The following is a 27,486-nucleotide window of genomic DNA, read 5'->3' as shown; positions in this document are numbered from 1 at the left end:
TACCCAGGGATTGCTTTCTGTGCCACCAATTACCCAGGGATTGCTTTCTGTGCCACCAATTACTTAGGGATTGCTTTCTGTGCCACCAATTACCCAGGGATTGCTTTCTGTGCCACCAAATACCCAGGAATTGCTTTCTGTGCCACCAATTACCTAGGGATTGCTTTCTGTGCCACCAATTACCCAGGGGTTGCTTTCTGTGCCACCAATTACCCAGGGGTTGCTTTCTGTGCCACCAATTACCCAGGGGTTGCTTTCTGTGCCACCAATTACCCAGGGATTGCTTTCTGTGCCACCAATTACCTAGGGATTGCTTTCTGTGCAACCAATTATCTAGGGGTTGCTTTCTGTGCCACCAATTACCCAGGGATTGCTTTCTGTGCCGCCAATTACCTAGGGATTGCTTTCTGTGCTACCAATTACCCATGGATTGCTTTCTGTGCCACCAATTACCCAGGAATTGCTTTCTGTGCCACCAATTACCTAGGGATTGCTTTCTGTGCCACCAATTACCCAGGGGTTGCTTTCTGTGCCACCAATTACCCAGGGGTTGCTTTCTGTGCTACCAATTACCCAGGGATTGCTTTCTGTGCCACCAAATACCCAGGAATTGCTTTCTGTGCCAACAATTACCCAGGGATTGCTTTCTGTGCCACCAATTACTTAGGGATTGCTTTCTGTGCCACCAATTACCCAGGGATTGCTTTCTGTGCCACCAATTACCCAGGGATTGCTTTCTGTGCCACCAAATACCCAGGAATTGCTTTCTGTGTCACCAATTACCCAGGGATTGCTTTTTGTGCCACCAATTACCCAGGGGTTGCTTTCTGTGACACCAATTACCTAAGGGTTGCTTTCTGTGTTCTGATGAGGAACCCTTTGCCGATGACATGCTGTGTCTCAGTGAGGAACCCTTGCCGATGACATGCTGTGTCTCAGTGAGGAACCCTTGCCGATGACAGGCTGTGTCTCAGTGAGGAACCCTTGCCGATGACATGCTGTGTCTCAGTGAGGAACCCTTGCCGATGGACATGCTGTGTCTCAGTGAGGAACCCTTGCCGATGACATGCTGTGTCTCAGTGAGGAACCCTTGCCAATGACCGACAGTGACCTGATGAGGAACCCTTTGCCGATGACATGCTGTGTCTCAGTGAGGAACCCTTGCCAATGACCGACAGTGACCAGGTGAGGAGCCCTTGCCGATGACATGCTGTGTCTCAGTGAGGAACCCTTGCCGATGACATGCTGTGTCTCAGTGAGGAACCCTTGCCGATGACATGCTGTGTCTCAGTGAGGAACCCTTGCCGATGACATGCTGTGTCTCAGTGAGGAACCCTTTGCCGATGACATGCTGTGTCTCAGTGAGGAGCCCTTGCCGATGACATGCTGTGTCTCAGTGAGGAGCCCTTGCCGATGACAGGCTGTGTCTCAGTGAGGAACCCTTGCCGATGACAGGCTGTGTCTCAGTGAGGAACCCTTGCCGATGACAGGCTGTGTCTCAGTGAGGAACCCTTGCTGATGACCTGCAATGACCAGGTGAGGAGCCCTTGCCGATGACAGGGTGTGTCTCAGTGAGGAACCCTTGCCAATGACATGCTGTGTCTCAGTGAGGAACCCTTGCCAATGACCGACAGTGACTTGATGAGGAACCCTTTGCCGATGACATGCTGTGTCTCAGTGAGGAACCCTTGCTGATGACATGCTGTGTCTCAGTGAGGAACCCTTGCTGATGACATGCTGTGTCTCAGTGAGGAACCCTTGCCAATGACCGACAGTGAACTGATGAGGAACCCTTTGCCGATGACATGCTGTGTCTCAGTGAGGAACCCTTGCCAATGACCGACAGTGACCTGATGAGGAACCCTTTGCCGATGACATGCTGTGTCTCAGTGAGGAACCCTTGACGATGACATGCTGTGTCTCAGTGAGGAACCCTTGCCGATGACATGCTGTGTCTCAGTGAGGAACCCTTGCCAATGACATGCTGTGTCTCAGTGAGGAGCCCTTGCCGATGACATGCTGTGTCTCAGTGAGGAGCCCTTGCCGATGACATGCTGTGTCTCAGTGAGGAGCCCTTGCTGATGACCTGCAATGACCAGGTGAGGAGCCCTTGCCGATGACAGGGTGTGTCTCAGTGAGGAACCCTTGCCGATGACATGTTGTGTCTCAGTGAGGAACCCTTGCCAATGACATGCTGTGTCTCAGTGAGGAACCCTTGCCAATGACCGACAGTGACTTGATGAGGAACCCTTTGCCGATGACATGCTGTGTCTCAGTGAGGAACCCTTGCTGATGACATGCTGTGTCTCAGTGAGGAACCCTTGCTGATGACATGCTGTGTCTTAGTGAGGAACCCTTGCCAATGACCGACAGTGAACTGATGAGGAACCCTTTGCCGATGACATGCTGTGTCTCAGTGAGGAACCCTTGCCAATGACCGACAGTGACCTGATGAGGAACCCTTTGCCGATGACATGCTGTGTCTCAGTGAGGAGCCCTTGCCGATGACAGGCTGTGTCTCAGTGAGGAACCCTTGCCGATGACATGCTGTGTCTCAGTGAGGAACCCTTGCCGATGACATGCTGTGTCTCAGTGAGGAACCCTTGCCGATGACAGGCTGTGTCTCAGTGAGGAACCCTTGCCGATGACCTGCAGTGACCAGGTGAGGAGCACTTGGTGCCTTACACTGAAACAAGGGTCCACATTCCTCGAGGACTTGGCCATATAGTACGTCTAAACTCGTGATATTAACTGTAAATATCTGTGGTCATGGCCATGTCTTGTGTATTTTCTGACAACACTGTCAATTTTTAACTTTTACAGATTCTTGACCTTTTACATTAGGGGATGTTTTTGACAGCAATATTTCCTATACTGAAATAATAAAGATGAATACAGTTGGATTGGCATAGCTTGCATTCACGTCTTTTATTCTCCTTTGTCTGTGTATCGGTTAGTACTGCTACGCCGAATTTCCGATTACTTTCTGCCCCACCAGGGTGTTAGAAAAAAATATATATAATGTTTGGGGGTTCTAAGTAATTTTCTAGCCAAAAAAAAAAAACTGTTTTAAACTTGTAAACAGAGCCTGAAAAACAGGCTCGGTCCTTAAGTGGTTAAACAGCGGGACCCCATATAAGGTCATTTGGGAATCACAATCTCAGCAACAGCCAGGAAATGAGTTGGGATCTTATCTGCCTTGCTGCAGCTTCTAATGCACATGGTGAAACGCTCACAGTGTGCGGTGAAATCAGAGTAAGCCCTTTTAGTCCTGGAGAGGAGGCTGAAGTTCTAACTGGTCCGGTATTTGGGTTGGCGGTTCTGTAGCGTCGATCGCGCCGACCTCATCTAACCCGCCTCGTGCTCCATCTGCTTTGTCTCACCTTCACCCTGCGCTGACATCGCTGACGAAGATCAGAGCCGCTTCCAGCGGCGCTCTGATGTTATCTCCACATAAACAGAATCTGATTGTTGTAGTGACGGTGTAATGTTATTAGCTGTATTCTGTTTGTAATTATATACCATCCCCCCCCTCCCCTCCCTCGATTGTTGCCGAGAACAGTGAGCCCCGAATGGCTCCTTCTATCACGCTGGGTCGAGAAAACTTCGCTTTAGCCCCCCCCCCCCCCTCCATTTACAGCTAGCGCGTTTTTTGCAAAATTTTGGCGTCAAACTGTACATCTGCTCGCCGCGTTTGGGGTGCCATTAGCAATGAACCGATGTGCGTTTTTTTTACACGTTAAGAGAATGCGTGAGAAAACGCGCTGATGCGAATGGAGCCTTACGCGCTGATGCTGGATAAAAAAAAAATGACAGAAGCCTTTTTGACAGTGGCGCCGCCCCCCTAATCCATGCGCCCCGAACCCTAATCTCCAGGCAGGGGTGCCGGACGCATGGATTTCAATGGGTTTTTTTTTTTTTAAGCACATGATTAAAGCCCGAAGCTGTAATTGGCTTAAAAAAAGGGTGGGCTCGGGGCACAGAGCACTGAGCCCCGAGAACACCCAATTGTGTGATATTAGCGAATTAATATTCAAATGAATATTCGTTAATGTCTTCCTGCTTCTCCTCCTGGCCAATCGGAAAGTGGGTCCTGAGACCCGATTGGCCTGGGATTCCTAAGACCCCGATTGGCCAGTAGTCCTAGGACCCGATTGGCCAAGAGTCCTAGGACCCGATTGGCTGGAGTGCTAAGATCCGATTGTTTGGGAGGAGAAGCGACCGACCAGGAATCAGGAGGCGAGGCAGGAGGGAAGCCTCCTGGTGCGGGGCTGGCGGGCGACGGGTGAGCGAAGCAGCGATCGAGCGGGCAATAGATTGAGCGACGGACGGGAGGTTTGTTTGCCGCCCCCCTTCCCCCACCCAAAAAAAATTGAGCACTGCTCTATCATACACAGTATTGTAGGCTTGTTACTTTCTTACCTTATCTAGAAGTGCGTTCTGCCACAGGCGGAATATCAGCAGGAAGGATCGATCCCGGGCCCCGAACGACGTGAAGAAATGCTGCAACACAAAATAGGTGGGAGAGTGAGATCTGAGAGATCGGAAAACCAACGCCATACGAATAATAGAAAACGTTGGGGGTCAATATTCCCGTCCTCCCTGCACCCACCACAAGCAGAGTCTACCACCCCCCCACCCCACAATCCATGGGAGGTACCTGGACAGGTGAGGTGTGCGCCGCAGCGCCGGGGATCCGGTACACAGCGCCGCACTGCAGACTGAACACTGAACAATGACCCCCGAGAGCTGAAGACTGAACCTGTCATTGTGCTGATAACAATGTGCTGAGAGTCACACCGAGAGTAAAGTTCAGCCAGCGATAAGTCCTATCAATCCCTCCCGAGAGGGACTGATAACCGGAGAGGATGGATCCCTGTGATCTCACTGAGCCAGAGGGCGCAGCTAATCAATCGCACCATGACACGGGGGAGAGGACTAATACCCGGCAGGTGTATAATCCACCATTGTCACACGGGGGGGATGGGCAACATGGATCAGGAGTCAAAGGTACTCCGTACTCACTGCTCCCCCCCCAGTGTCTCGTCCCCCCCACAGTGTCCCCTGTGTGCTTCCCCCCCACAGTGTCCCCCTGTGTGCTTCCCCCCCCGTGTCTCCCTGTGTGCCCCCCCCCCCTAAATATCGCCCTGTGTGCTCTCACCCCCAAATGTCCCCCTGTGTGATCTCCCCCCCCCCTTGCCCCCATGTGTGCTCCCCCCCAGTGTGCTCTCCTCCCCACAGTGTTCCCTGTGTGCTCCCCCCCCACAGTGTCCCCTGTGTGCCCCCCCCTAAATATCGCCCTGTGTGCTCTCACTCCCAAATGTCCCCCTGTGTGATCCCCCCCCCCCCACAGTGTCCCCCTTTGTGCTCTCCAGCCCACAGTGTCCCCTGGTGTGCTCTCCTCCCCCATAGTGTCCCCCTGTGTGCTCTCCTCTCAACAGTGTCCCCCTGTGTGTCCCCCCCCCAGTGTCCCTATGTGTGCTCCCCCCAGTGTCCCCCTGTGTGCTCTCCTCTCGACAGTGTCCCCCTGTGTGCTCTCCCCCACAAATGTCCCCATGTGTGCTCCCCCCAGTGTCCCCCTGTGTGCTCTCTTCCCCACAGTGTCCCCCTGTGTGCTCCCCCCCCAGTGTCTCCCTGTGTGCTCTCTTCCCCACAGTGTCCCCCTGTGTGCTCTCCTCCCTACAGTGTCCCCCTGTGTGCTCTCCCCCACAAATGTCCCCTGTGTGCTCCCCCCAATGTCACCCGGTGTGCTCTCCCCCCCACAGTGTCACCCTGTGTGCTGTCCCTCCCCCCCCCCCCACAGTGCCCCCTGTGTGCTCTCCCCCCCACAGGGCCCCCTGTGTGCTGTTCCCCACACAGTGTCCCCTTGTGTGCTCTTCCCCCCCCACAGTGTCCCCCTGTGTGCTCCCCCCCCCTGTGTGCTCTCCCCCCCACAGTGCCCCCTGTGTGCTGTCCCCCCAAATGTCCCCCTATGTGCTCCCCCCCAGTGTGCTATCCCCCCCACAGTGTCCCCCCTACAGTGTCACCCTGTGTGCCCCCCTCCCTGTGTCTCCCTTTGTGTATCCCCCCCCAGTGTCCCCCCCCTGTGCAGGTGTGGCTTGAGTGTGGGCGGGGACACAGGGGGCCCCATGAGTTCTCAGTCTTCCCCTGCTGTCTGTATGATACAAAGATACAGCGCCTTGAAAAAGTATTCATACCCCTTGAAATTTTCCACATTGTGTCATGTTACACCCAAAAACATAAATGTATTTTATTGGGATTTTATGTGATGGACCAACACAAAGTGTCACATAATTGTGAAGTGGAAGGAAAATGATAAATGGTTTTCCGGACCGCCCGGCGTCGTTATACGTCGCTACTCTGAAGAGGAATACCGTTGTTATAGTAGCAGCGAGCTACCATAACCCCAGTACCCTATTTCAGATAAAAGTGGTCTCTGCGGCGGATTCGCCGCAAAATCACTTTTAATCTGTGGCGGGAGAGGGCCCCCCCCCCTTCCCGCCGCTCTCCGGTGCTTACCGGAGGTGATCGGATCCTTCTGTGTCAGTGGCCTGGAGACGAGTGAGGGGAAGATGGCCCCCACGCGTCTCCATACCACTGCAGGGCGGAAGCGACGTCACAATAAGATTTATTTTTTTTTTCTTTAAAGTGCCCCCGTCCAACGAGCTTGCGTGCAGAAGCGAACGCATACGCGAGCAGCGGCCACATATAAAAACGGTGTTGAAACCACACATGTGAGGTATCGCCGCGATCGTTAGAGCGAGAGCAATAATTCTAGCCCTAGACTTCCTCTGTAACTCAAAACATGCAACCTGTAGATTTTTATAAAAACGTTGCCTATGGAGATTTTTAAGGGTAAAAGTTTGTCGCCGATCCTCGAGCGGGCGCAACTTCGGAGCGTGACATGTTGGGTACCAATTTACTCGGCGTAACATTATCTTTCACAATATAAAAAAAAATATTTAACTTTACTGTTGTCTTATGTTTTTATTTAAAAAATCGTTTGTTTTTTTCCCAAAAAAAGTGCGCTTGTAAGACAAATATGGTGTGACAAAACATATTGCAACTACCGCCATTTTATTCTCTAGGGTGTTAGAAAAAAAAATATATATATATAATATTTGGGGGTTCTAAGTAATTTTCTAGCAACAAAAAAACAGTTTTTAACTTGTAAACACCAAATCTTAGAAAGAGGCTCGGCCTGTAAGTGGTTAAATGTCATGTAAGCCGCTCACCTTTTCATTCTCAGTGCAAACTTGGATGGCGTTGGGAATCAGTTTCGCCGTCTTTTCCTTTTTTATACATCGGATGTCCTTCAGCTGGATAGTGATCTGCAATTCCCAAAAAAATATTAAAATTCACTTTTATGTGTATTATGTTGTATTTACCAGCCCCTTTCCTGAATGAACACAATGAGTGATCGGAACCTCAGTGTCAGGTTGTAAGTATGGAGCACCAAGGTTTTTAACTGCGGCATGGCCCTGCCCAGCCCAATGCACCCCTATGCCTACTGCCCAGGCCCCCCTGTGTCCCCCCTATCCCCGCAGTGCTGCTGGCTCCTTCCTGCTGGCAGTTGCAAGCACACAATAGGATCCTTAAATATGGAGAGTGGGGGAAGGGGCTGGTAAATATGTCATATTTACCAGCCCCTTCCTTTCCTGAATGAACACAATGAGTGATCGGAACCTCAGTGTCAGGTTGGAAGTATGGAGCCACCGTGGTTTCTAACGGCAGCCCTGCCCAGCCCAAAGAGGCTGTGACTGTTTCCTGCTATGTCCAGAACACACTTTGGGCCCCCAGTTTGTTTCAGGACACCATCTGCATGGGGTTTGCATGCTGCCCTTGCATAAGTTTCTTCCCGCAATCCAAAGGCATGCTGGTGGGTTAGATGGCTCCTGTCTAAACTGGCCTTAGTATATGCATGCGAAATAGGGACTTTACATTGTAAGCTACTTAGGGGGTTAGGGACTGATGGGACCAGGGGCGGACTGACCATTCGGGCACTCAGGCACTGCCGAGGGCCCCATGCCACTAGGGGGCCCCATCAGGGTTGCCAGCCTCAGTAAAACCAGGGACAGTATGTAAAAATCTGTGTTTTTTAAAATCCCAAGATTATAGCTGCCCCGCCTCTCCAGTACCTTTTCAGTGTGTGTATGTGTATACTGTGTGTCTGTGTGTGTATTCTGTGTGTATGTATACTGTGTCTGTATACTGTGTGTATGTATACTGTGTGTGTAAATTGTGTGTGTATACTGTGTGTGTGTATAATGTGTGTGTATACTGTGTATGTATACTGTGTGTGTAAATTGTGTGTGTATACTGTGTGTGTGTAAAATGTGTATGTATACTGTGTGTGTATAATGTGTGTGTATACTGTGTGTAGGTATACTGTGTGTGTGTGTGTATAATGTGTGTGTGTGTATACTGTGTGTAGGTATACTGTGTGTGTATGTATACTGTGTGTGTAAAATGTGTGTGTATACTGTATGTATACTGTGTGTGTATACTGTGTATGTATACTGTGTGTGTATAATGTGTATGTATACTGTGTGTGTATAATGTGTATGTATACTGTGTGTGTATACTGTGTGTATACTGTGTGTGTATACTGTGTATGTATACTGTGTGTGTAAAATGTGTATGTATACTGTGTGTGTATAATGTGTGTGTATACTGTGTGTAGGTATACTGTGTGTGTATGTATACTGTGTGTGTAAAATGTGTGTGTATATTGTATGTATACTGTGTGTGTATACTGTGTATGTATACTGTGTGTGTATAATGTGTATGTATACTGTGTGTGTATACTGTATGTGTGTATACTGTGTGTGTATACTGTGTGTGTATACTGTGTGTGTATACTGTGTGTGTATAATGTGTATGTATACTGTGTGTGTATACTGTGTGTGTATACTGTATGTGTGTATACTGTATGTATACTGTGTGTGTATAATGTGTGTATACTGTGTGTGTACACTGTGTGTATACTGTGTGTATGTATACTATGTGTGTATACTGTGTGTATGTATACTATGTGTGTATACTGTGTGTGTATACTGTATGTGTGTATACTGTGTGACCCCATAATCTCCTATTGCCCGGGGGGCCCCATGAGTTGTCAGTCCGCCCCTGGATGGGACTGGCCCAATATAAATACCTGTAATAAATAACGATGGAATTTCCTCACTAAGATATCGTTCTGCCCCTTCACACGCTACATACAGTACAAACCCCGATCAGCTCAGCCAGAATTTATTCCAGCGTTTGACTCGCCCGCCGTTCCCGCGAGTCGCTCGACAATTTTCACAGCTGTTGTTTAAACACTTATAACAAAGCCCGAGGAAGGGAACAAAATGCGTCGGTTGGCGCTTCACTCACCGTGGTCTCCCAGCGGAAAATATTGCTATAGAAACAGATCCAATTCTCCGACAAGTAGAGTCTTCCCTGGAGGAGGATGTCTTTCTGGAGCGCACACGAGTAATCTGGTGGGTGGGGATCGAGGAGTACAGAGATTAGTGTTACAATTGTATGTGTTGTGTGGTGAGATCACGACTCCGGGAATAATGACACTCACCCACTATCAGACGCTCGGAATCCGGCAGCTTCTTAAAGATCTTGCGGAAGTCTTCATTTCGCTGCTTGTAGGTCGGGCTCAACATCTACGGGACATACAGAAGGCTAAGAGGAGGCCGGGCCATAGCCTTAAATGAATCTACTGGCTTTTGGTAAATGTTATATATATATGTGAGTAGGGTAAGCTTAACCTTAAAGGGTAAGTCCACCCAAAAGTGAAAGTTTAGGTAGAGGTGGAGTCTGGTAAGCGAAGTCGGCCCCCAAAATCTTATGGGGCTTGAATGCTCCACCAGTGAGATCTCGCTTATATTCTGACGCTGGGTGTCCCCTTCCACCTTTGTGTGTTCCCAACTCCTCCTCTTCCTGATATTTCTGACTCTGGTTGTCCCCTTCCACCTTTGTGTGTTCCCAACTCCTCCTCTTCCTGATATTCCTGATTCTGGGTGTCCCCTTCCACCTTTGTGTGTTCCCAACTCCTCCTCTTCCTGATATTCCTGATTCTGGGTGTCCCCTTCCACCTTTGTGTGTTCCCAACTCCTCCTTTTCCTGATATTTCTGACTCTGGGTGTCCCCATCCACCTTTTGTGTGTTCCCAACTCCTCCTCTTCCTGATATTTCTGACGCTGGGTGTCCCCTTCCACCTTTGTGTGTTCCCAACTCCTCCTCTTCCTGATATTCCTGATACTGGGTGTCCCCATCCACCTTTGTGTGTTCCCAACTCCTCCTCTTCCTGGTATTTCTGATGTTGGGTGTCCCCTTCCACCTTTGTGTGTTCGCAACTCCTCCTCTTCCTGATATTCCCGATTCTGGGTGTCCCCTTCCACCTTTGTGTGTTCCCAACTCCTCCTCTTCCTGATATTCCTGATTCTGGGTGTCCCATTCCACCTTTGTGTGTTCCCAACTCCTCCTCTTCCTGATATTTCTGACTCTGGGTGTCCCCTTCCACCTTTGTGTGTTCCCAACTCCTCCTCTTCCTGATATTCCTGATACTGGGTGTCCCCTTCCACCTTTGTGTGTTCCCAACTCCTCCTCTTCCTGATATTCCTGATTCTGGGTGTCCCCTTCCACCTTTGTGTGTTCCCAACTCCTCCTCTTCCTGATATTTCTGACTCTGGGTGTCCCCTTCCACCTTTTGTGTGTTCCCAACTCCTCCTTTTCCTGATATTTCTGACGCTGGGTGTCCCCTTCCACCTTTGTGTGTTCCCAACTCCTCCTCTTCCTGATATTTCTGACTCTGGGTGTCCCCTTCCACCTTTTGTGTGTTCCCAACTCCTCCTTTTCCTGATATTTCTGACGCTGGGTGTCCCTTTCCACCTTTGTGTGTTCCCAACTCCTCCTTTTCCTGATATTTCTGACTCTGGGTGCCCCCTTCCACCTTTGTGTGTTCCCAACTCCTCCTCTTCCTGATATTTCTGACTCTGGGTGTCCCCTTCCACCTTTGTGTGTTCCCAACTCCTCCTCTTCCTGATATTCTGACTCTGGGTGTCCCCTTCCACCTTTGTGTGTTCCCAACTCCTCCTCTTCCTGATATTCTGACGCTGGGTGTCCCCTTCCAACGTTGTGTGTTCCCAACTCCTCCTCTTCCTGATATTCTGACTCTGGGTGTCCCCTTCCACCTTTTGTGTGTTCCCAACTCCTCCTCTTCCTGATATTCTGACTCTGGGTGTCCCCTTCCACCTTTGTGTGTTCCCAACTCCTCCTCTTCCTGATATTCTGACGCTGGGTGTCCCCTTCCAACGTTGTGTGTTCCCAACTCCTCCTCTTCCTGATATTCTGACTCTGGGTGTCCCCTTCCACCTTTTGTGTGTTCCCAACTCCTCCTCTTCCTGATATTTCTGACTCTGGGTGTCCCCTTCCAACTTTGTGTGTTCCCAACTCCTCCTCTTCCTGATATTTCTGACGCTGGGTGTCCCCATCCACCTTTGTGTGTTCCCAACTCCTCCTCTTCCTGATATTCTGACTCTGGGTGTCCCCTTCCACCTTTTGTGTGTTCCCAACTCCTCCTCTTCCTGATATTCTGACTCTGGGTGTCCCCTTCCACCTTTTGTGTGTTCCCAACTCCTCCTCTTCCTGATATTTCTGACTCTGGGTGTCCCCTTCCACCTTTGTGTGTTCCCAACTCCTCCTCTTCCTGATATTTCTGACGCTGGGTGTCCCCTTCCACCTTTGTGTGTTCCCAACTCCTCCTCTTCCTGATATTTCTGACTCTGGGTGTCCCCTTCCACCTTTGAGTGTTCCCAACTCCTCCTCTTCCTGACATTTCTGATGCTGGGTGTCCCCTTCCACCTTTGTGTGTTCCCAACTCCTCCTCTTCCTGATATTCTGACGCTGGGTGTCCCCTTCCACCTTTGTGTGTTCCCAACTCCTCCTCTTCCTGATATTCTGACTCTGGGTGTCCCCTTCCACCTTTGTGTGTTCCCAACTCCTCCTCTTCCTGATATTTCTGACGCTGGGTGTCCCCTTCCACCTTTGTGTGTTCCCAACTCCTCCTCTTCCTGATATTTCTGACGCTGGGTGTCCCCTTCCACCTTTGTGTGTTCCCAACTCCTCCTCTTCCTGATATTTCTGACGCTGGGTGTCCCCTTCCACCTTTGTGTGTTCCCAACTCCTCCTCTTCCTGATATTCTGACTCTGGGTGTCCCCTTCCACCTTTGTGTGTTCCCAACTCCTCCTCTTCCTGATATTTCTGACGCTGGGTGTCCCCTTCCACCTTTGTGTGTTCCCAACTCCTCCTCTTCCTGATATTTCTGACGCTGGGTGTCCCCTTCCACCTTTTGTGTGTTCCCAACTCCTCCTCTTCCTGGTATTTCTGATGTTGGGTGTCCCCTTCCACCTTTGTGTGTTCCCAACTCCTCCTCTTCCTGATATTTCTGACTCTGGGTGTCCCCTTCCACCTTTGTGTGTTCCCAACTCCTCCTCTTCCTGATATTCTGACTCTGGGTGTCCCCTTCCACCTTTTGTGTGTTCCCAACTCCTCCTCTTCCTGACATTTCTGATGCTGGGTGTCCCCTTCCACCTTTGTGTGTTCCCAACTCCTCCTCTTCCTGATATTCTGACGCTGGGTGTCCCCTTCCACCTTTTGTGTGTTCCCAACTCCTCCTCTTCCTGACATTTCTGACGCTGGGTGTCCCCTTCCACCTTTGTGTGTTCCCAACTCCTCCTCTTCCTGATATTTCTGACTCTGGGTGTCCCCTTCCACCTTTGTGTGTTCCCAACTCCTCCTCTTCCTGATATTCTGACTCTGGGTGCCCCCTTCCACCTTTGTGTGTTTCCAACTCCTCCTCTTCCTGATATTTCTGACTCTGGGTGTCCCCTTCCACCTTTGTGTGTTCCCAACTCCTCCTCTTCCTGATATTCTGACTCTGGGTGTCCCCTTCCACCTTTGTGTGTTCCCAACTCCTCCTCTTCCTGATATTCTGACGCTGGGTGTCCCCTTCCAACGTTGTGTGTTCCCAACTCCTCCTCTTCCTGATATTCTGACTCTGGGTGTCCCCTTCCACCTTTTGTGTGTTCCCAACTCCTCCTCTTCCTGGTATTTCTGATGTTGGGTGTCCCCTTCCACCTTTGTGTGTTCCCAACTCCTCCTCTTCCTGATATTTCTGACTCTGGGTGTCCCCTTCCACCTTTGTGTGTTCCCAACTCCTCCTCTTCCTGATATTCTGACTCTGGGTGTCCCCTTCCACCTTTGTGTGTTCCCAACTCCTCCTCTTCCTGATATTTCTGACTCTGGGTGTCCCCTTCCACCTTTTGTGTGTTCCCAACTCCTCCTTTTCCTGATATTTCTGACGCTGGGTGTCCCTTTCCACCTTTGTGTGTTCCCAACTCCTCCTTTTCCTGATATTTCTGACTCTGGGTGCCCCCTTCCACCTTTGTGTGTTCCCAACTCCTCCTCTTCCTGATATTTCTGACTCTGGGTGTCCCCTTCCACCTTTGTGTGTTCCCAACTCCTCCTCTTCCTGATATTCTGACTCTGGGTGCCCCCTTCCACCTTTGTGTGTTCCCAACTCCTCCTCTTCCTGATATTTCTGACTCTGGGTGTCCCCTTCCACCTTTGTGTGTTCCCAACTCCTCCTCTTCCTGATATTCTGACTCTGGGTGTCCCCTTCCACCTTTGTGTGTTCCCAACTCCTCCTCTTCCTGATATTCTGACGCTGGGTGTCCCCTTCCAACGTTGTGTGTTCCCAACTCCTCCTCTTCCTGATATTCTGACTCTGGGTGTCCCCTTCCACCTTTTGTGTGTTCCCAACTCCTCCTCTTCCTGATATTCTGACTCTGGGTGTCCCCTTCCACCTTTGTGTGTTCCCAACTCCTCCTCTTCCTGATATTCTGACGCTGGGTGTCCCCTTCCAACGTTGTGTGTTCCCAACTCCTCCTCTTCCTGATATTCTGACTCTGGTTGTCCCCTTCGACCTTTTGTGTGTTCCCAACTCCTCCTCTTCCTGATATTTCTGACTCTGGGTGTCCCCTTCCAACTTTGTGTGTTCCCAACTCCTCCTCTTCCTGATATTTCTGACGCTGGGTGTCCCCATCCACCTTTGTGTGTTCCCAACTCCTCCTCTTCCTGATATTCTGACTCTGGGTGTCCCCTTCCACCTTTTGTGTGTTCCCAACTCCTCCTCTTCCTGATATTCTGACTCTGGGTGTCCCCTTCCACCTTTTGTGTGTTCCCAACTCCTCCTCTTCCTGATATTTCTGACTCTGGGTGTCCCCTTCCACCTTTGTGTGTTCCCAACTCCTCCTCTTCCTGATATTTCTGACGCTGGGTGTCCCCTTCCACCTTTGTGTGTTCCCAACTCCTCCTCTTCCTGATATTTCTGACGCTGGGTGTCCCCTTCCACCTTTGTGTGTTCCCAACTCCTCCTCTTCCTGATATTTCTGATGCTGGGTGTCCCCTTCCACCTTTTGTGTGTTCCCAACTCCTCCTCTTCCTGGTATTTCTGATGTTGGTTGTCCCCTTCCACCTTTGTGTGTTCCCAACTCCTCCTCTTCCTGATATTTCTGACTCTGGGTGTCCCCTTCCACCTTTGTGTGTTCCCAACTCCTCCTCTTCCTGATATTCTGACTCTGGGTGTCCCCTTCCACCTTTTGTGTGTTCCCAACTCCTCCTCTTCCTGACATTTCTGATGCTGGGTGTCCCCTTCCACCTTTTGTGTGTTCCCAACTCCTCCTTTTCCTGATATTTCTGACGCTGGGTGTCCCTTTCCACCTTTGTGTGTTCCCAACTCCTCCTTTTCCTGATATTTCTGACTCTGGGTGCCCCCTTCCACCTTTGTGTGTTCCCAACTCCTCCTCTTCCTGATATTTCTGACTCTGGGTGTCCCCTTCCACCTTTGTGTGTTCCCAACTCCTCCTCTTCCTGATATTCTGACGCTGGGTGTCCCCTTCCACCTTTTGTGTGTTCCCAACTCCTCCTCTTCCTGACATTTCTGACGCTGGGTGTCCCCTTCCACCTTTGTGTGTTCCCAACTCCTCCTCTTCCTGATATTCTGATTCTGGGTGTCCCCTTCCACCTTTTGTGTGTTCCCAACTCCTCCTCTTCCTGATATTTCTGACTCTGGGTGTCCCCTTCCACCTTTGTGTGTTCCCAACTCCTCCTCTTCCTGATATTTCTGACGCTGGGTGTCCCCTTCCACCTTTGTGTGTTCCCAACTCCTCCTCTTCCTGATATTCTGACGCTGGGTGTCCCCTTCCACCTTTGTGTGTTCCCAACTCCTCCTCTTCCTGATATTCCTGATTCTGTTCCTGTACAGTCAGGAGATTTGGGTGTCACCGCCCACCTTTGTGTGTTCCCGGCTCCTCCTCTCCTTGATATTCGTGATTTTGTTCCTGCATGCCTTAGACCTTTTTGGTGTCCCCACCTCCTTTATGTGTTCCCAGCTCCTCCCCTCCTTGATATTCCTGACTCTGATCCTGCACACTCAGGAGATTTGGGTGTTCCCGCCCACCTTTGTGTGTTCCCAGCTCCTCCTTTCCCTAATGTTCCTAACTCTGTTCCTGCTGACCTTTGCTTGTTCTCAGATCCTCCTCTCCTTGATATTCCTGGCTCTGATCCTGCACACTCAGGAGATTTGGGTGTCCCACCCACCTTTTGTGTATTCTCAGCTCCTCCACTCCTTAATATTCCTGATTCTGTTCCTGCACACCTGAGAGTTTTGGGTGACCTTACCCACCTTTCTGTGTTCCCGGCTCCTCCCCTTCTTGATATTCTTGATTCTGTTCCTGTCCTCCTGGAAATTGGGTGTCCCCGCCCACCTTTATGTGTTCCCAGCTCCTCCCTTCCTTGATATTCCTGACTCTGATCCTGCACACTCAGGAGATCCTCCTCTCCCTGATATTCCTGATTCTGTTTCCGCACACCTATGAGTTTTGTGTGCCTCCGCCTCCTTTGTGTGTTCCCGACTCCTCCCCTCCTTGATATTCCTGACTCTGATCCTGAACACTCCTCTTGGAAATTTTGGGTGTCCCCGTCCACCTTTATGTGTTCCCAACTCCTCCTCTCCTTGATATACCTGATTCTGCACACCTGGGAGTTTCGGTTGTCTCCGCCCACCTTTATACGCTTGTAACCAATCAGACAGACACTGGCACTACGTAATTGTTGGGAGTTCCAATGGAGGTTGTGGGGAGGTTTTAGGTGCTTGTACCACTAGAATCTAACATAGAGGTAGAGTTGTGTGAGGGTGTCTGGGGGCCATGCGATGAGAAGGACAGGAGGACATCCAGATACTTACACTGTACCAGCTCTGCATCTTCTGGGAAAAAGGAGAAAAATAGACGATTAATACCAGATCATCAAAAGACTGCATCAGTCACTGAGAACAAACATGGCTGACTGCTTGATATTCAATAAAAAAAATAAAAATAAAAAAAAACAAAAACAAAAAACAGGAATCTTTCCATGGCTGTCATGCTGATCCTGTGGCTTCAGTATTTTTGATGTCCTGAAGATGGAGGCCCGGAGACAGTCAGGACACAGCATTTCAGAATGTGAAGGCAGCAAATACTGTCTGAACCACAAGAGGGCAACCTTCTCACTGTAAGTATACAGTACTCTAATGTGCTACAAAGTATTTTTCTGATGTTCCATTAATTAGGAAGTACAAAGCCGGATAGTTGCAAATGAAATAAATGTACTTTTTTACATTGTTTATCATTTTTAAAACTCCTGCCGCCTTCTGCAGTTCCACCCGGGCTCTCCCGTCCCAACAAGGAGGCCCAAATGATATATAGATAATAGATTCTGATCAGTACTGATATATAGATAATAGATTCTGATCAGTACTGATATATAGATAATAGATTCTGATCAGTACTGATATATAGATAATACAGATTCTGATCAATACTGATATATTGATAATAGATTCTGATCAGTACTGATATATAGATAATAGATTCTGATCAGTACTGATATATAGATAATACAGATTCTTATCAGTACTGATTAGGGTTGTCCCGATACCGATACTGAGCATTTCCGTGAGTACTTGTACTCGCGGAAATGCTCCCGATGCTTGACCTGATACTATTTTGGGGAGTGACGAGCGGGCTGAGAGGGGAGCGGAGAGCGGGCTGAGAGGGGGGCGGAGAGCGAGCTGAGAGGGGGGCGGAGAGCGAGCTGAGAGGTGGGCGGAGAGCGGGCTGAGAGGGGGCGGAGAGCGGGCTGAGAGGGGGGCGGAGAGCGAGCTGAGAGGGGGCGGAGAGCGAGCTGAGAGGGGGGCGGAGAGCGGGCTGAGAGGGGGGCGGAGAGCGGGCTGAGAGGGGGGAGGAGAGCGGGCTGAGAGGGGGGCGGAGAGCGGGCTGAGAGGGGAGCGGAGAGCGGGCTGAGAGGGGGGCGGAGAGCGAGCTGAGAGGGGGGCGGAGAGCGAGCTGAGAGGTGGGCGGAGAGCGGGCTGAGAGGGGGCGGAGAGCGGGCTGAGAGGGGGGCGGAGAGCGAGCTGAGAGGGGGGCGGAGAGCGAGCTGAGAGGGGGGCGGAGAGCGGGCTGAGAGGGGGGCGGAGAGCGGGCTGAGAGGGGGGAGGAGAGCGGGCTGAGAGGGGGGCGGAGAGCGAGCTGAGAGGGGGGCGGAGAGCGGGCTGAGAGGGGGGCGGAGAGCGGGCTGAGAGGGGGCGGAGAGCGAGCTGAGAGGGGGGCGGAGAGCGAGCTGAGAGGTGGGCAGAGAGCAGGACAGATTCAATTTAAATAGCTGTGTGTTCCCTGCCGCGCGTTGTCATATATAGCCCCTCCCCCTTGTCCGGGAGGGGCTAGGGTGACGACGGGTGATTTGTCTATCAAAGTGCCCGGACAAGGGAGAGGGGCTATATATGACGACGTGCGGCGGGGATCACACAGCTATTGAAATGAAAGCTGTTATGCTCCCCTGTGCCCTGATCAACTAGACAGCGGCGGCGGTGGTGGGGGGGCTCTCACTTTGCCTACACAGCTAGGCCACTGGGGGCCTACACAAGGCTGCATTTGGGGACACAATTGGGGACACAAGGCTGCGTTTGGGGACACATGGCTGCATTGGGGACACAAGGCTACACATGGCTGTATTTGGGGACACAAGGCTGCATTGGGGACACAAGGCTACACATGGCTGCATTGGGGAAACAAGGCTACACAAGGCTGCATTTGGGGACACATGGCTGCATTTGGGACACAAGGCTACACATGGCTGCACTTGGGACACAAGGCTGCATTTGGGGACACAAGGCTGCACATGGCTGCATTTGGGACACAAGGCTACACATGGCTGCATTTGGGGACACAAGGTTGCATTTGGGACACAAGGCTACACATGGCTGCATTTGAGGACACAAGGCTGCATTTGGGGACACAAGGCTGCACATGGCTGCATTTGGGACACAAGGCTGCATTTGGGGACACATGGCTGCATTTGGGGACACAAGGCTACACATGGCTGCATTTGGGACACAAGGCTACACAAGGCTGCATTTGGGGACACAGGGCTACACATGGCTGCATTTGGGGACACAAGGCTGCATTTGGGGACACAGGGCTACACAAGGCTGCATTTGGGGACACAAGGCTGCATTTGAGAAACAAGGCTACACATGGCTGCATTTGGGGACACATAGCTGCATTTGGGGACACAAGGCTGCACATGGCTGCATTTGGGGACACAAGGCTGCATTTGGGGACACATGGCTGCATTTGGGGACACAAGGCTACACATGGCTGTATTTGGGACACAAGGCTACACAAGGCTGCATTTGGGGACACAAGGCTGCATTTGGGACACAAGGCTACACCAGGGGCATGCATTTGGGGACACAAGGCTGCATTTGGGATACAAGGCTACACATGGCTGCATTTGGGGACCCAAGGCTGCATTTGGGACACAAGGCTACACCAGGGGCATGCATTTGGGGACACAAGGCTGCATTTGGGATACACAAGGCTACACATGGCTGCATTTGGGGACACAAGGCTGCATTTGGGACACAAGGCTACACAAGGCTGCATTTGGGGACACAAGGCTACACATGGCTGCATTTGGGACACAAGGCTGCATTTGGGGACACAATGCTGCATTTGGGGGACACAAGGCTACACATGACTGTATTTGGGACACAATGCTGCATTTGGGGGACACAAGGCTACACATGGCTCTATTTGGGACACAAGGCTACACAAGGCTGCATTTGGGGACACAAGGCTGCATTTGGGGACACATTTAAAAAAAAAGGATCAGTAATCGGAATCGGCGAGTACATTGTAAAAAAAAGTATCGGTACTTGTACTCAGGCCTAAAAAATTGGTATCGGGACAACCCTAGTACTGATATATAGATAATACAGATTCTGATCAATACTGATATATAGATAATAGATTCTGATCAATACTGATATAATGCAGATTCTGATCAGTACCGATATATTGATGGTGCAGATTCTGATCATTGCTCACCTTGCTGTTCCGTATAAAGCCCCGTCCTCCGAACTGCGGGGGGAGGGGTGTCCCGGGCTGGGAGTTGGTTTGGGTGGGCAGCTGGGCATTGCCCTGGTTGATGGGCAGGGTGCCGGGAGGAGGGGAAGTCGGGGTGAGCGTTCCGGAGCCCCTCTCGTTGGAGCATTCCGAGCCCTTCTCCACCATGTTTTCCGATTCGCTGCCCACCAGACGCCTCCGCACAGCGGGGGAGTTGCTGGGCGTGCTGCGCGGGGTGAAACTGCCAGTGCTGAAAAGAAAAGAAATATTCCGATATTAATTCCCACATTGATACAATCGATCAATCAGCCTGCAAATGTTATAAAGGTCAGCACTGTTCATAAGTGATAATTCTGTTTTGGGTGGATTCTGGTAACTTGAATTCTCTGGGGACAGTAATAAACCCAAGCACCCAATACTCTGTGAAACAAGCAAGTCTCACTCCTCCTGCTGCATTCTCTGCAATGTAAAAAAATAAAAATAGAAAATGTAGCGGTCAGAGTGGGGGAGGCCATGCAATCCCCTTAAGAAGCTGATGGGTGGAGCTGAGACCTCCATAGATCTCATGACTGAAGTGAGAACACCATCCACCCTTACTAAGCAATTTACTACAAAATGCTATTGGTAAGGGCGGAACAAAACAAAATACCCCAAAATACATCAGGAAAGGAAGAAAAAACACAAAAAGAACACTAAATAAAAAGCTAAATACTTCAAAATATACCATAAATTTGAAAAACAAATAACTAAATATAGAGCACTAAATACAAATTGATTTGACAGAAAATGCATAAAAAACAACAAAAAAGGCCCAAAATATACCCCCCAAAAAACAAACAAAACATAATACCCCAAAATACATCAGAAATGGAAGAAAAAATACAAAAAGAACACTAAATAAAAAGATAGATGCCCCAAAATACACCAAAAGAGGAAGAACAAAAATAACACAAAAAGAACACTAAATAAAAAGCTAAATGCTCCAAAATACACTAAAAAATGTAGCACTAAGTACAAATTGAATTAACACAAAATGCATACAAAAAGAAAAATGGCCAAAAATATACCCCCCCAAAAAGAATAAAAACACAAAAAAAGCACAAAATAAATGTTACATGACCCAAATATACAAAAAAAAAACCAGAAAAATAAAAAGCTAAATGCTCCAAAATACACCATAAATTTGAAAAAAAAAAATCAAATATAGAACACTAAATACAAATTAAATTTACCCAAAATGCAATAAAAAAAGGAAAAAAAATGGCCCACAATATACCCCCCCCCCCCCCCCCCAAAAAAAAGAATAAAGGCCCAAATATACAAAAACAAACTGAGATAAAAATGTAAAAAAAAATACAATAGAGCACTAAATAGAAAACAAATTGACCGGAAATGCATCAGAAAGGGAACAAAATATCCAAATACACCACAAAAAGGAAGCAAAAACACAAAAAGAACACTAAATAAAAAGCTAAATGCCCCAAAATACACCATACATTTGAAAAAAAATCAAATATAGAGCACTAAATACAAATTAAATGTACCCAAAATGCATTAAAAAAAGGAAAAAATGGCACACAACCCCCCCCCCCCCCAAAAAAAAAAAAGAATAAAGACCCAAATATGCAAAAAAAAAAACTGAGATAAAAATGTAAACAAATACAATAGAGCACTAAATAGAAAACAAGTTGACCGGAAATGCATCAAAAAGGGAACACAATAGCCAAATACACCACAAAAAGGAAGCAAAAACACAAAAAGAACACTAAATAAAAAGCTAAATGCCCCAAAATACACCATAAATTTAAAAAAAAAATATCAAATATAGAGCACTAAATACAAATTGAATTAAAAATGCATCAAAAAAGGGAACAAAATACCCAAAATACACCAAAAAAGAAAGAAAAAAGAACACTAAATAAAAGTTAAATGATCCATAATATGCAAATAAATAAATAAAAATAGCACTAAATAAAATAAGGGGAACAAAACAATAAATATAACATAAAAACAAAACAAAAACAGAATGATTGACAATGAACAAGAGAATTGGGTCAGGGGGACCTTAAATGAGGCCAATCAATGTAGAGTAGAGTAGACATATAGGGGCAGATCCACAAAAGGATTACGCCGGTGTATCTATTGACACGCCGGCGTAATTTTAAATTTCCCGCGTTGTATCTTTGTTTTGTATCCACAAAACAAGATACGACGGCATCTGGGCTCGGTCCGACAGGCGTACGTCTTGGTACGCCGTCGGATCTAAGCTGCAATTTTTCAGCGGCTATTAGGTGGCGTTTCTGTTGAAATCTGCGTCGAGTATGCAAATTAGTTAGTTATGGCGATCCACGAACGTACGTCGGCCCGGCGCATTTTTTTCCGTCGTTTGCGTTCGGCTTTTTCCGGTGTATAGTTAAAGCTGCTATTTGGTGGCGTACTCAATGTTAAGCATGGCCGTCGTTCCCGCGTACAATTTTTAATTTTTTACGTTGTTTGCGTAAGTCGTTCGCGAATAGGGATTTGCGTACAATGACGTCACCGTCGTAAGCTTGTTCCGGTTAAATTTCGAGCATGCGCACTGGGATACCCCCAGAGACGGCACATGCGCAGTTAAAAAAAAACGTTGTTTACGTCGGGTCACGACATATTTACATAAAACACGCCCCCATTACATCCATTTTAATTCCGCGCCCTTACGCCGCAAGAGATACACTACGCCGCCGTAACTTACTGCGCAAATTCGTTGAGGATTCAAAGCAAAACAAAGTAAGTTGCAGCGGCGTAGTGTATCTTAGATACGCTACGCCCGGGGCATTAATGCGCCGCTGTACGAGGATCTACCCCTCAAGATATAAAGCGCGGTGTTGGATTTGTATCACAGTGTCAACAAAATAGGGAGGTCATTTAAGGACTTTAAATGAGAGATGTGTACCAGGAAATAGTATTAGGAAATAGTATTAGGAAAGAACGTTTACTATACCTAATGAAATCATATACAATATACACACACAATGACACAAAAAATACATACAAAAAATCGCATAAACGCAAGGCACGTGAAACCACATATTGACGTCATGTGTCTTTACCCCATGATATGCCGAGTACCATGGACCGCATTCTTTTATTTTATTTTTCCAAAGAGATTGACAATGCAATACAAATAAATAAAACACACAGGGGCAGATCCTCAAAGAAATTACGCCAGCGTATCTCTTGATACGCCGGCGTAATTTGAAATTTCCCGCGTCGTATCTTTGTTTTGGTATCCACAAAACAAGATACGACGACATCTCGGCTAGATCCGACAGGCGTACGTCTTAGGCCCCGTACACACGACCAAACATGTATGCTGAAACTGGTCCGCGGGCCAGTTTCAGCATACATGTTCGGTCGTGTGTAGGCGCGAGCGGGCCGAATTCCAGCAAACATTTGCCCGCCGGGCCTTTTCCCAGCGGGCAAATATTCCTGGACGTGTTTTAAAACCGTCCGCTGGAATCCTGCCCGCTCGGAGATGTACGGTCGTCAGTACAGACCTACCGTACATGTCCAGGCGCCCGCCGTCCCTCGCATGCGCCGAATGACTTCGACGCATGCGTGGAAGCCTTTAAATGGCAGGCCCGCCCACGTCTCCGCGTCATCGTCGCGGCGGCGACGACGCGGACACGCCCCGCGTATTGTTTACGCGCGGACTTCTGTACGATGGTTAGTACAACCATCGTACAGAAGCCCTCTGGCAGGCATGTACGGTGAAAACGGTCCGACGGACCGGTTTCATCGTACATGTTTGCTCATGTGTACCGGGCCTTAGTACGCCGTCGGATCTAAGCTGCAATTTTTCGGCGGCCGCTAGGTGGCGTTCCCGTCGAAATCCGTGTCGAGTATGCAAATTAGCTAGTTACGGCGATCCACGAACGTACGTCCGGCCGGTGCATTTTTTTACGTCGTTTGCGTTCGGCTTTTTCTGACGTATAGTTAAAGCTACTGTTATGAGGCGTACTCAATGTTAAGTATGGCCGTCGTTCCCGCATCGAATTTGAAAATATTTTATTTTATTTGCGTAAGTCGTCCGTGAATAGGGCTGGACGTAATTTACGTCCACGGCAAAACAATGACGTCCTTGCGGCATCATTTAGCGCAATACACGGCGGGAAATTTAGGGACGGCGCATGCGCAGTTCGTTCGGCGCGGGGACGCGCTTCATTTAAATGAAACATGCCCCCCTACTCGCCGATTTGAATTACGCGCCGTTACGCCGTGAGAGATACACTACGCCGCCGTAACTTACGGCGCAAATTCTTTGTGGATTCAAAGATTAAAAAAGTAAGTTACAGCGGCGTAGCGTATCTCACATACGCTGCGCCCACGCAAATGTATGTGGATCTGCCCCAAAATAACCAAAAATACACAAAACAAAATACATTTAAAAAATAAAAAACAAAAATGTAATGACTGACAATGCATCGAAAATAAAATGAATACATAGATAAGTAAATAATCAAAAACACATACAACTCTGAATAAAAAAATAACCCAAAATACACAAAACAAAAAAAAAAAAAATTGAATGACTTGACAATACATCAAAAATAAAATGAATATATAGTTAAGTAAATAAATAAAACACATACAACTCTAAATAAAAATAAAAATAAACTAACCCAAAACACACAAAACAAAATACATTTAATAATAATAATGAAAAAAATGGAATGACTGACAATGCATTGAAAATAAAATGAATACATAGATACATAAATAAAACACATACAACTCTAAATAAAAATAAAAATAAACTAACCCAAAACACACAAAACAAAATACATTTAATAATAATAATGAAAAAAATGGAATGACTGACAATGCATTGAAAATAAAATGAATACATAGATACATAAATAAAACACATACAACTCTGAATAAAAAAAAAAAAACGAAGTACAGAAAACAAAAATAAAATAAATACATAGATAAATATATAAATAAAACACATACAACTCTAACTAAAAAAAATGAAATAAACAAAATGACCCGAAATACACAAAAAAATACAATAAAATAAATAAAAAATACAATAAAATAATAAATAATACAAAAACTCTCCAAATAAAGATTTAAAAAATAGTAGGTCCTTTTCCTCAATGCAATATCCCCCTCATTCAGTAAAAATTAGCGTATCTGAAATCGGTCATCCTGTTGCAAAACCCATTTCGTCATACTCACTTCCTATTCTATAAATGAGCCCCCCCCCCCCCCCCCCATTTTCAGCACATTTGGGCCACACTGGGCACCTACCTTCACAATCCTAAGAGGGGCTCTGTCCAGTCAGTATGAGGCCCCCCCAGACGCCTGTCTGTCCCGTAGGCTCTGCCAGGACTGAGCCCATTGTATTCGTCGCCCTGAAGGCTTCTTGATTAACCCCTCCGAATAATTAGCACATCCTCGTCATTTGCACAGCCGGCTGTTTACTCGTCGCCTTCTCAGCCGCGTCCTAACAGGATCACAAACAGTCCTTCTTCCTTCTGGTGTCACGCCGCCCTGAGTTTATGTAATCGCAGTTCCTATTGTGTAAACCGATTGACACCAACTCTCTGGTGGGGGGGTCTGCTGGTCATCGCTCACATTGGGAACGAGATGAAGGAGTCACTTTAAGGCCCCCGTTCGCACTCGAGCGACGCTCCCGCGTTGCATTTTTCGTGCTTTTTTTGCGCTCATTATTGGAGTGGCGCCATTTGTTTTTGAACAGATTACCCTCCACTCCAAAAACGCACCAAAAAAGAGCCGAGGCGCGTTTGCCATCAAGCGTTTCGCGGCAATTTTCCCATGTTTTCTCTTGCATCAATTGTTGCAAAATCACACCGTGTTTGGGGGCGCCATTAAGAAATAAGGGAGTTGCACATTTTGGGGCAGATCCACAGAGATCTGCACCCGCGCAGCGTATCAGAGATACGCTACGCCGCCGTACCTTACCTGGCTTTAGTTTTCTCTGGCGGCGTAACGGCGCGTAATTCAAATCCGGGATTAGGGGGCGTGTTTCATTTAAATGAAGCGCGTCCCCGCGCCGAATGAACGGCGCATGCGCCGTTCCTTAAATTTCCCGCCATGCATTGCACTAAATGACGTCGCAAGGACGTCCTTTTTTTTTAACATAGACGTGAATTACGTCCATCCCGATTCACGGACGACTTACGCAAAAAAAATCGAAATAAACGCGGGAACGACGGCCATACTTAACATGGCAAGTCTAACGATACGCCGCAAAACACCAGCTTTAACTATACGCCGGAAAAAGCCGTCTAGAGACGACGTAAGAGAATGCGACGGCCGCGCGTACGTTCGTGGATCGACGAAAATAGCTAATTTGCATACCCGACGCGGAAAACGACGAGAACTCCACCCAGCGAACGCCGAAGTATTGCATCTAAGATCCGAAGGCGTACGAAGGCGTACGCCTGACGGATCTAACCCAGAAGCCGTCGTATCTTGGTTTGAGGATTCAAACCAAAGATACGACGCGGGAAATTTGAAAGTACGCGGCGTATCAGTAGATACGCCGCGTACTCGCTCTGTGGATCTGCCCCTTTGCCGTTATTTTGGAAATTGCGCGAGCCTGTCCACGATTCCGATACACCGAGTGTGAACGGGGGGCCACCCTAAGGGGGGTCTAGTTATAAAGCAGTGAATGCGACTTTCACCAAACGTTCTCCGGCGGTAAGGCTCCGTTTACATTTCGCAATTTTGGAATCGCGGGCAAAATTGCTGTGATTCTGCCCGCGATTCTAAATCGCATGGCGATCACTGCAAAACACGCGACGTGCGTTTGGGTGCTATTATACTTCAATGGCGCACGAAATGCAACGTGTTGCGATTCTGCCGCCATTGTCGCGCGACAATCCCGGCAAGTTTTTAAAAATTGCATGAAACGTGTCACCCAACGTGCGTTTGGGTACCATTATTCTTCAATGGCACATGAAATGCAACGTGATGCGATTCTGGCGCCATTGTCGCCGACAATCCCGGCAAGTCTTTAAAAATTGCATGAAGCTTGTCACCCAACGTGCGTTTGGGTACCATTATTCTTCAATGGCACACGAAATGCGCTGTGATGCGATTCTGCCGCCATTGTCGCGCGACAATCCCGGCAAGTCTTTAAAAATTGCATGAAGCTTGTCACCCGACGTGCGTTTGGGTACCATTTTTCTTCAATGGCACACGAAATGCGCTGTGATGCGATTCTGGCGCCATTATCGTGCGACAATCCTAGCAAAGCCTTTAAAAATTAGATGAAGTTTGTCGCCCGAAAAGGAGCTTCTTATTTGGGCAATAAACAAGCACTGGGCGGGCCCTTGAACTGAAAAAGGATGGCCCCCGATGCGACACGCAGAATCGCACTTTTAAAATCGCGTAGCGGAAGCGCATGCGATGTGAGAACGGGGACCGGAATCAAGCGCTGCCAATAACAACACACCGACACCTGGAAGATTTACCCGCAGTAAATGTTTGCCGATTGTCGGATTGATTGCTTTATAAATACGCCCCCAGCTGTTTCATTTCCTCCATCAAAACTTTGCGCTCACAAAAAAAGGAAAATGCCGCCAGCAGACATTGGCACGGGATTTTTATTTCACCGCATGAAATTAATATTTAAATTGTATCTAAACACCCCCCCCCCCCACGAAAAAAACAAACACCAGCGTTGTGGTTGTCAGCGCGATCAGGGAACACAGGAGGCTAACAGCCCGTGAGATTTCTTATATATATATATACACACACATACACACAGTATATATTATATATGATTTTTTATTATATAGTATGTCATAATAAATCAGGGTTGACAAATTTGCTTGGAATCTAGGAGCCAGCTAAAAAAGTTAGGAGCCAGAAAACGCGTCCCGTCCCGACGAGATCGCGCGCAGAAGCGAACACATACCTGAGCAGCGCCCGCATATGTAAATGGTATTCAAACCACACATGTGAGGT

At 48.3% G+C, this 27,486-nt stretch overlaps 1 protein-coding gene across 2 annotated transcripts in view; it reads right to left on the bottom strand.

Moving 5' to 3' along the window:
- The window catches only part of GRAMD1A (GRAM domain containing 1A), a 116,236-nt gene that overhangs the window by 40,591 nt on the left and 48,159 nt on the right, over nucleotides 1-27,486 (bottom strand). Inside the window, exons 2-7 of one of the 2 annotated variants that reach the window (XM_040327161.1) lie at nucleotides 19,486-19,753; nucleotides 16,305-16,322; nucleotides 9,575-9,659; nucleotides 9,379-9,482; nucleotides 7,236-7,331; nucleotides 4,423-4,503 (exon numbers count right to left, since the gene is read on the bottom strand). In XM_040327161.1, coding sequence (XP_040183095.1) covers nucleotides 4,423-4,503; nucleotides 7,236-7,331; nucleotides 9,379-9,482; nucleotides 9,575-9,659; nucleotides 16,305-16,322; nucleotides 19,486-19,753 — 652 coding nt within the window. Of the gene's footprint in view, nucleotides 1-4,422; nucleotides 4,504-7,235; nucleotides 7,332-9,378; nucleotides 9,483-9,574; nucleotides 9,660-16,304; nucleotides 16,326-19,485; nucleotides 19,754-27,486 lie in introns of both variants that reach the window. The other variant, XM_040327160.1, reaches the window with a different exon arrangement.

Source organism: Rana temporaria, chromosome 10 (genome assembly GCF_905171775.1).
Source record: "Rana temporaria chromosome 10, aRanTem1.1, whole genome shotgun sequence".
Taxonomy (NCBI): Eukaryota; Metazoa; Chordata; class Amphibia; order Anura; family Ranidae; genus Rana; species Rana temporaria.
Note: the sequence above shows the minus strand (reverse complement) of the source record. Positions and strands in the feature narration are given on the sequence as shown.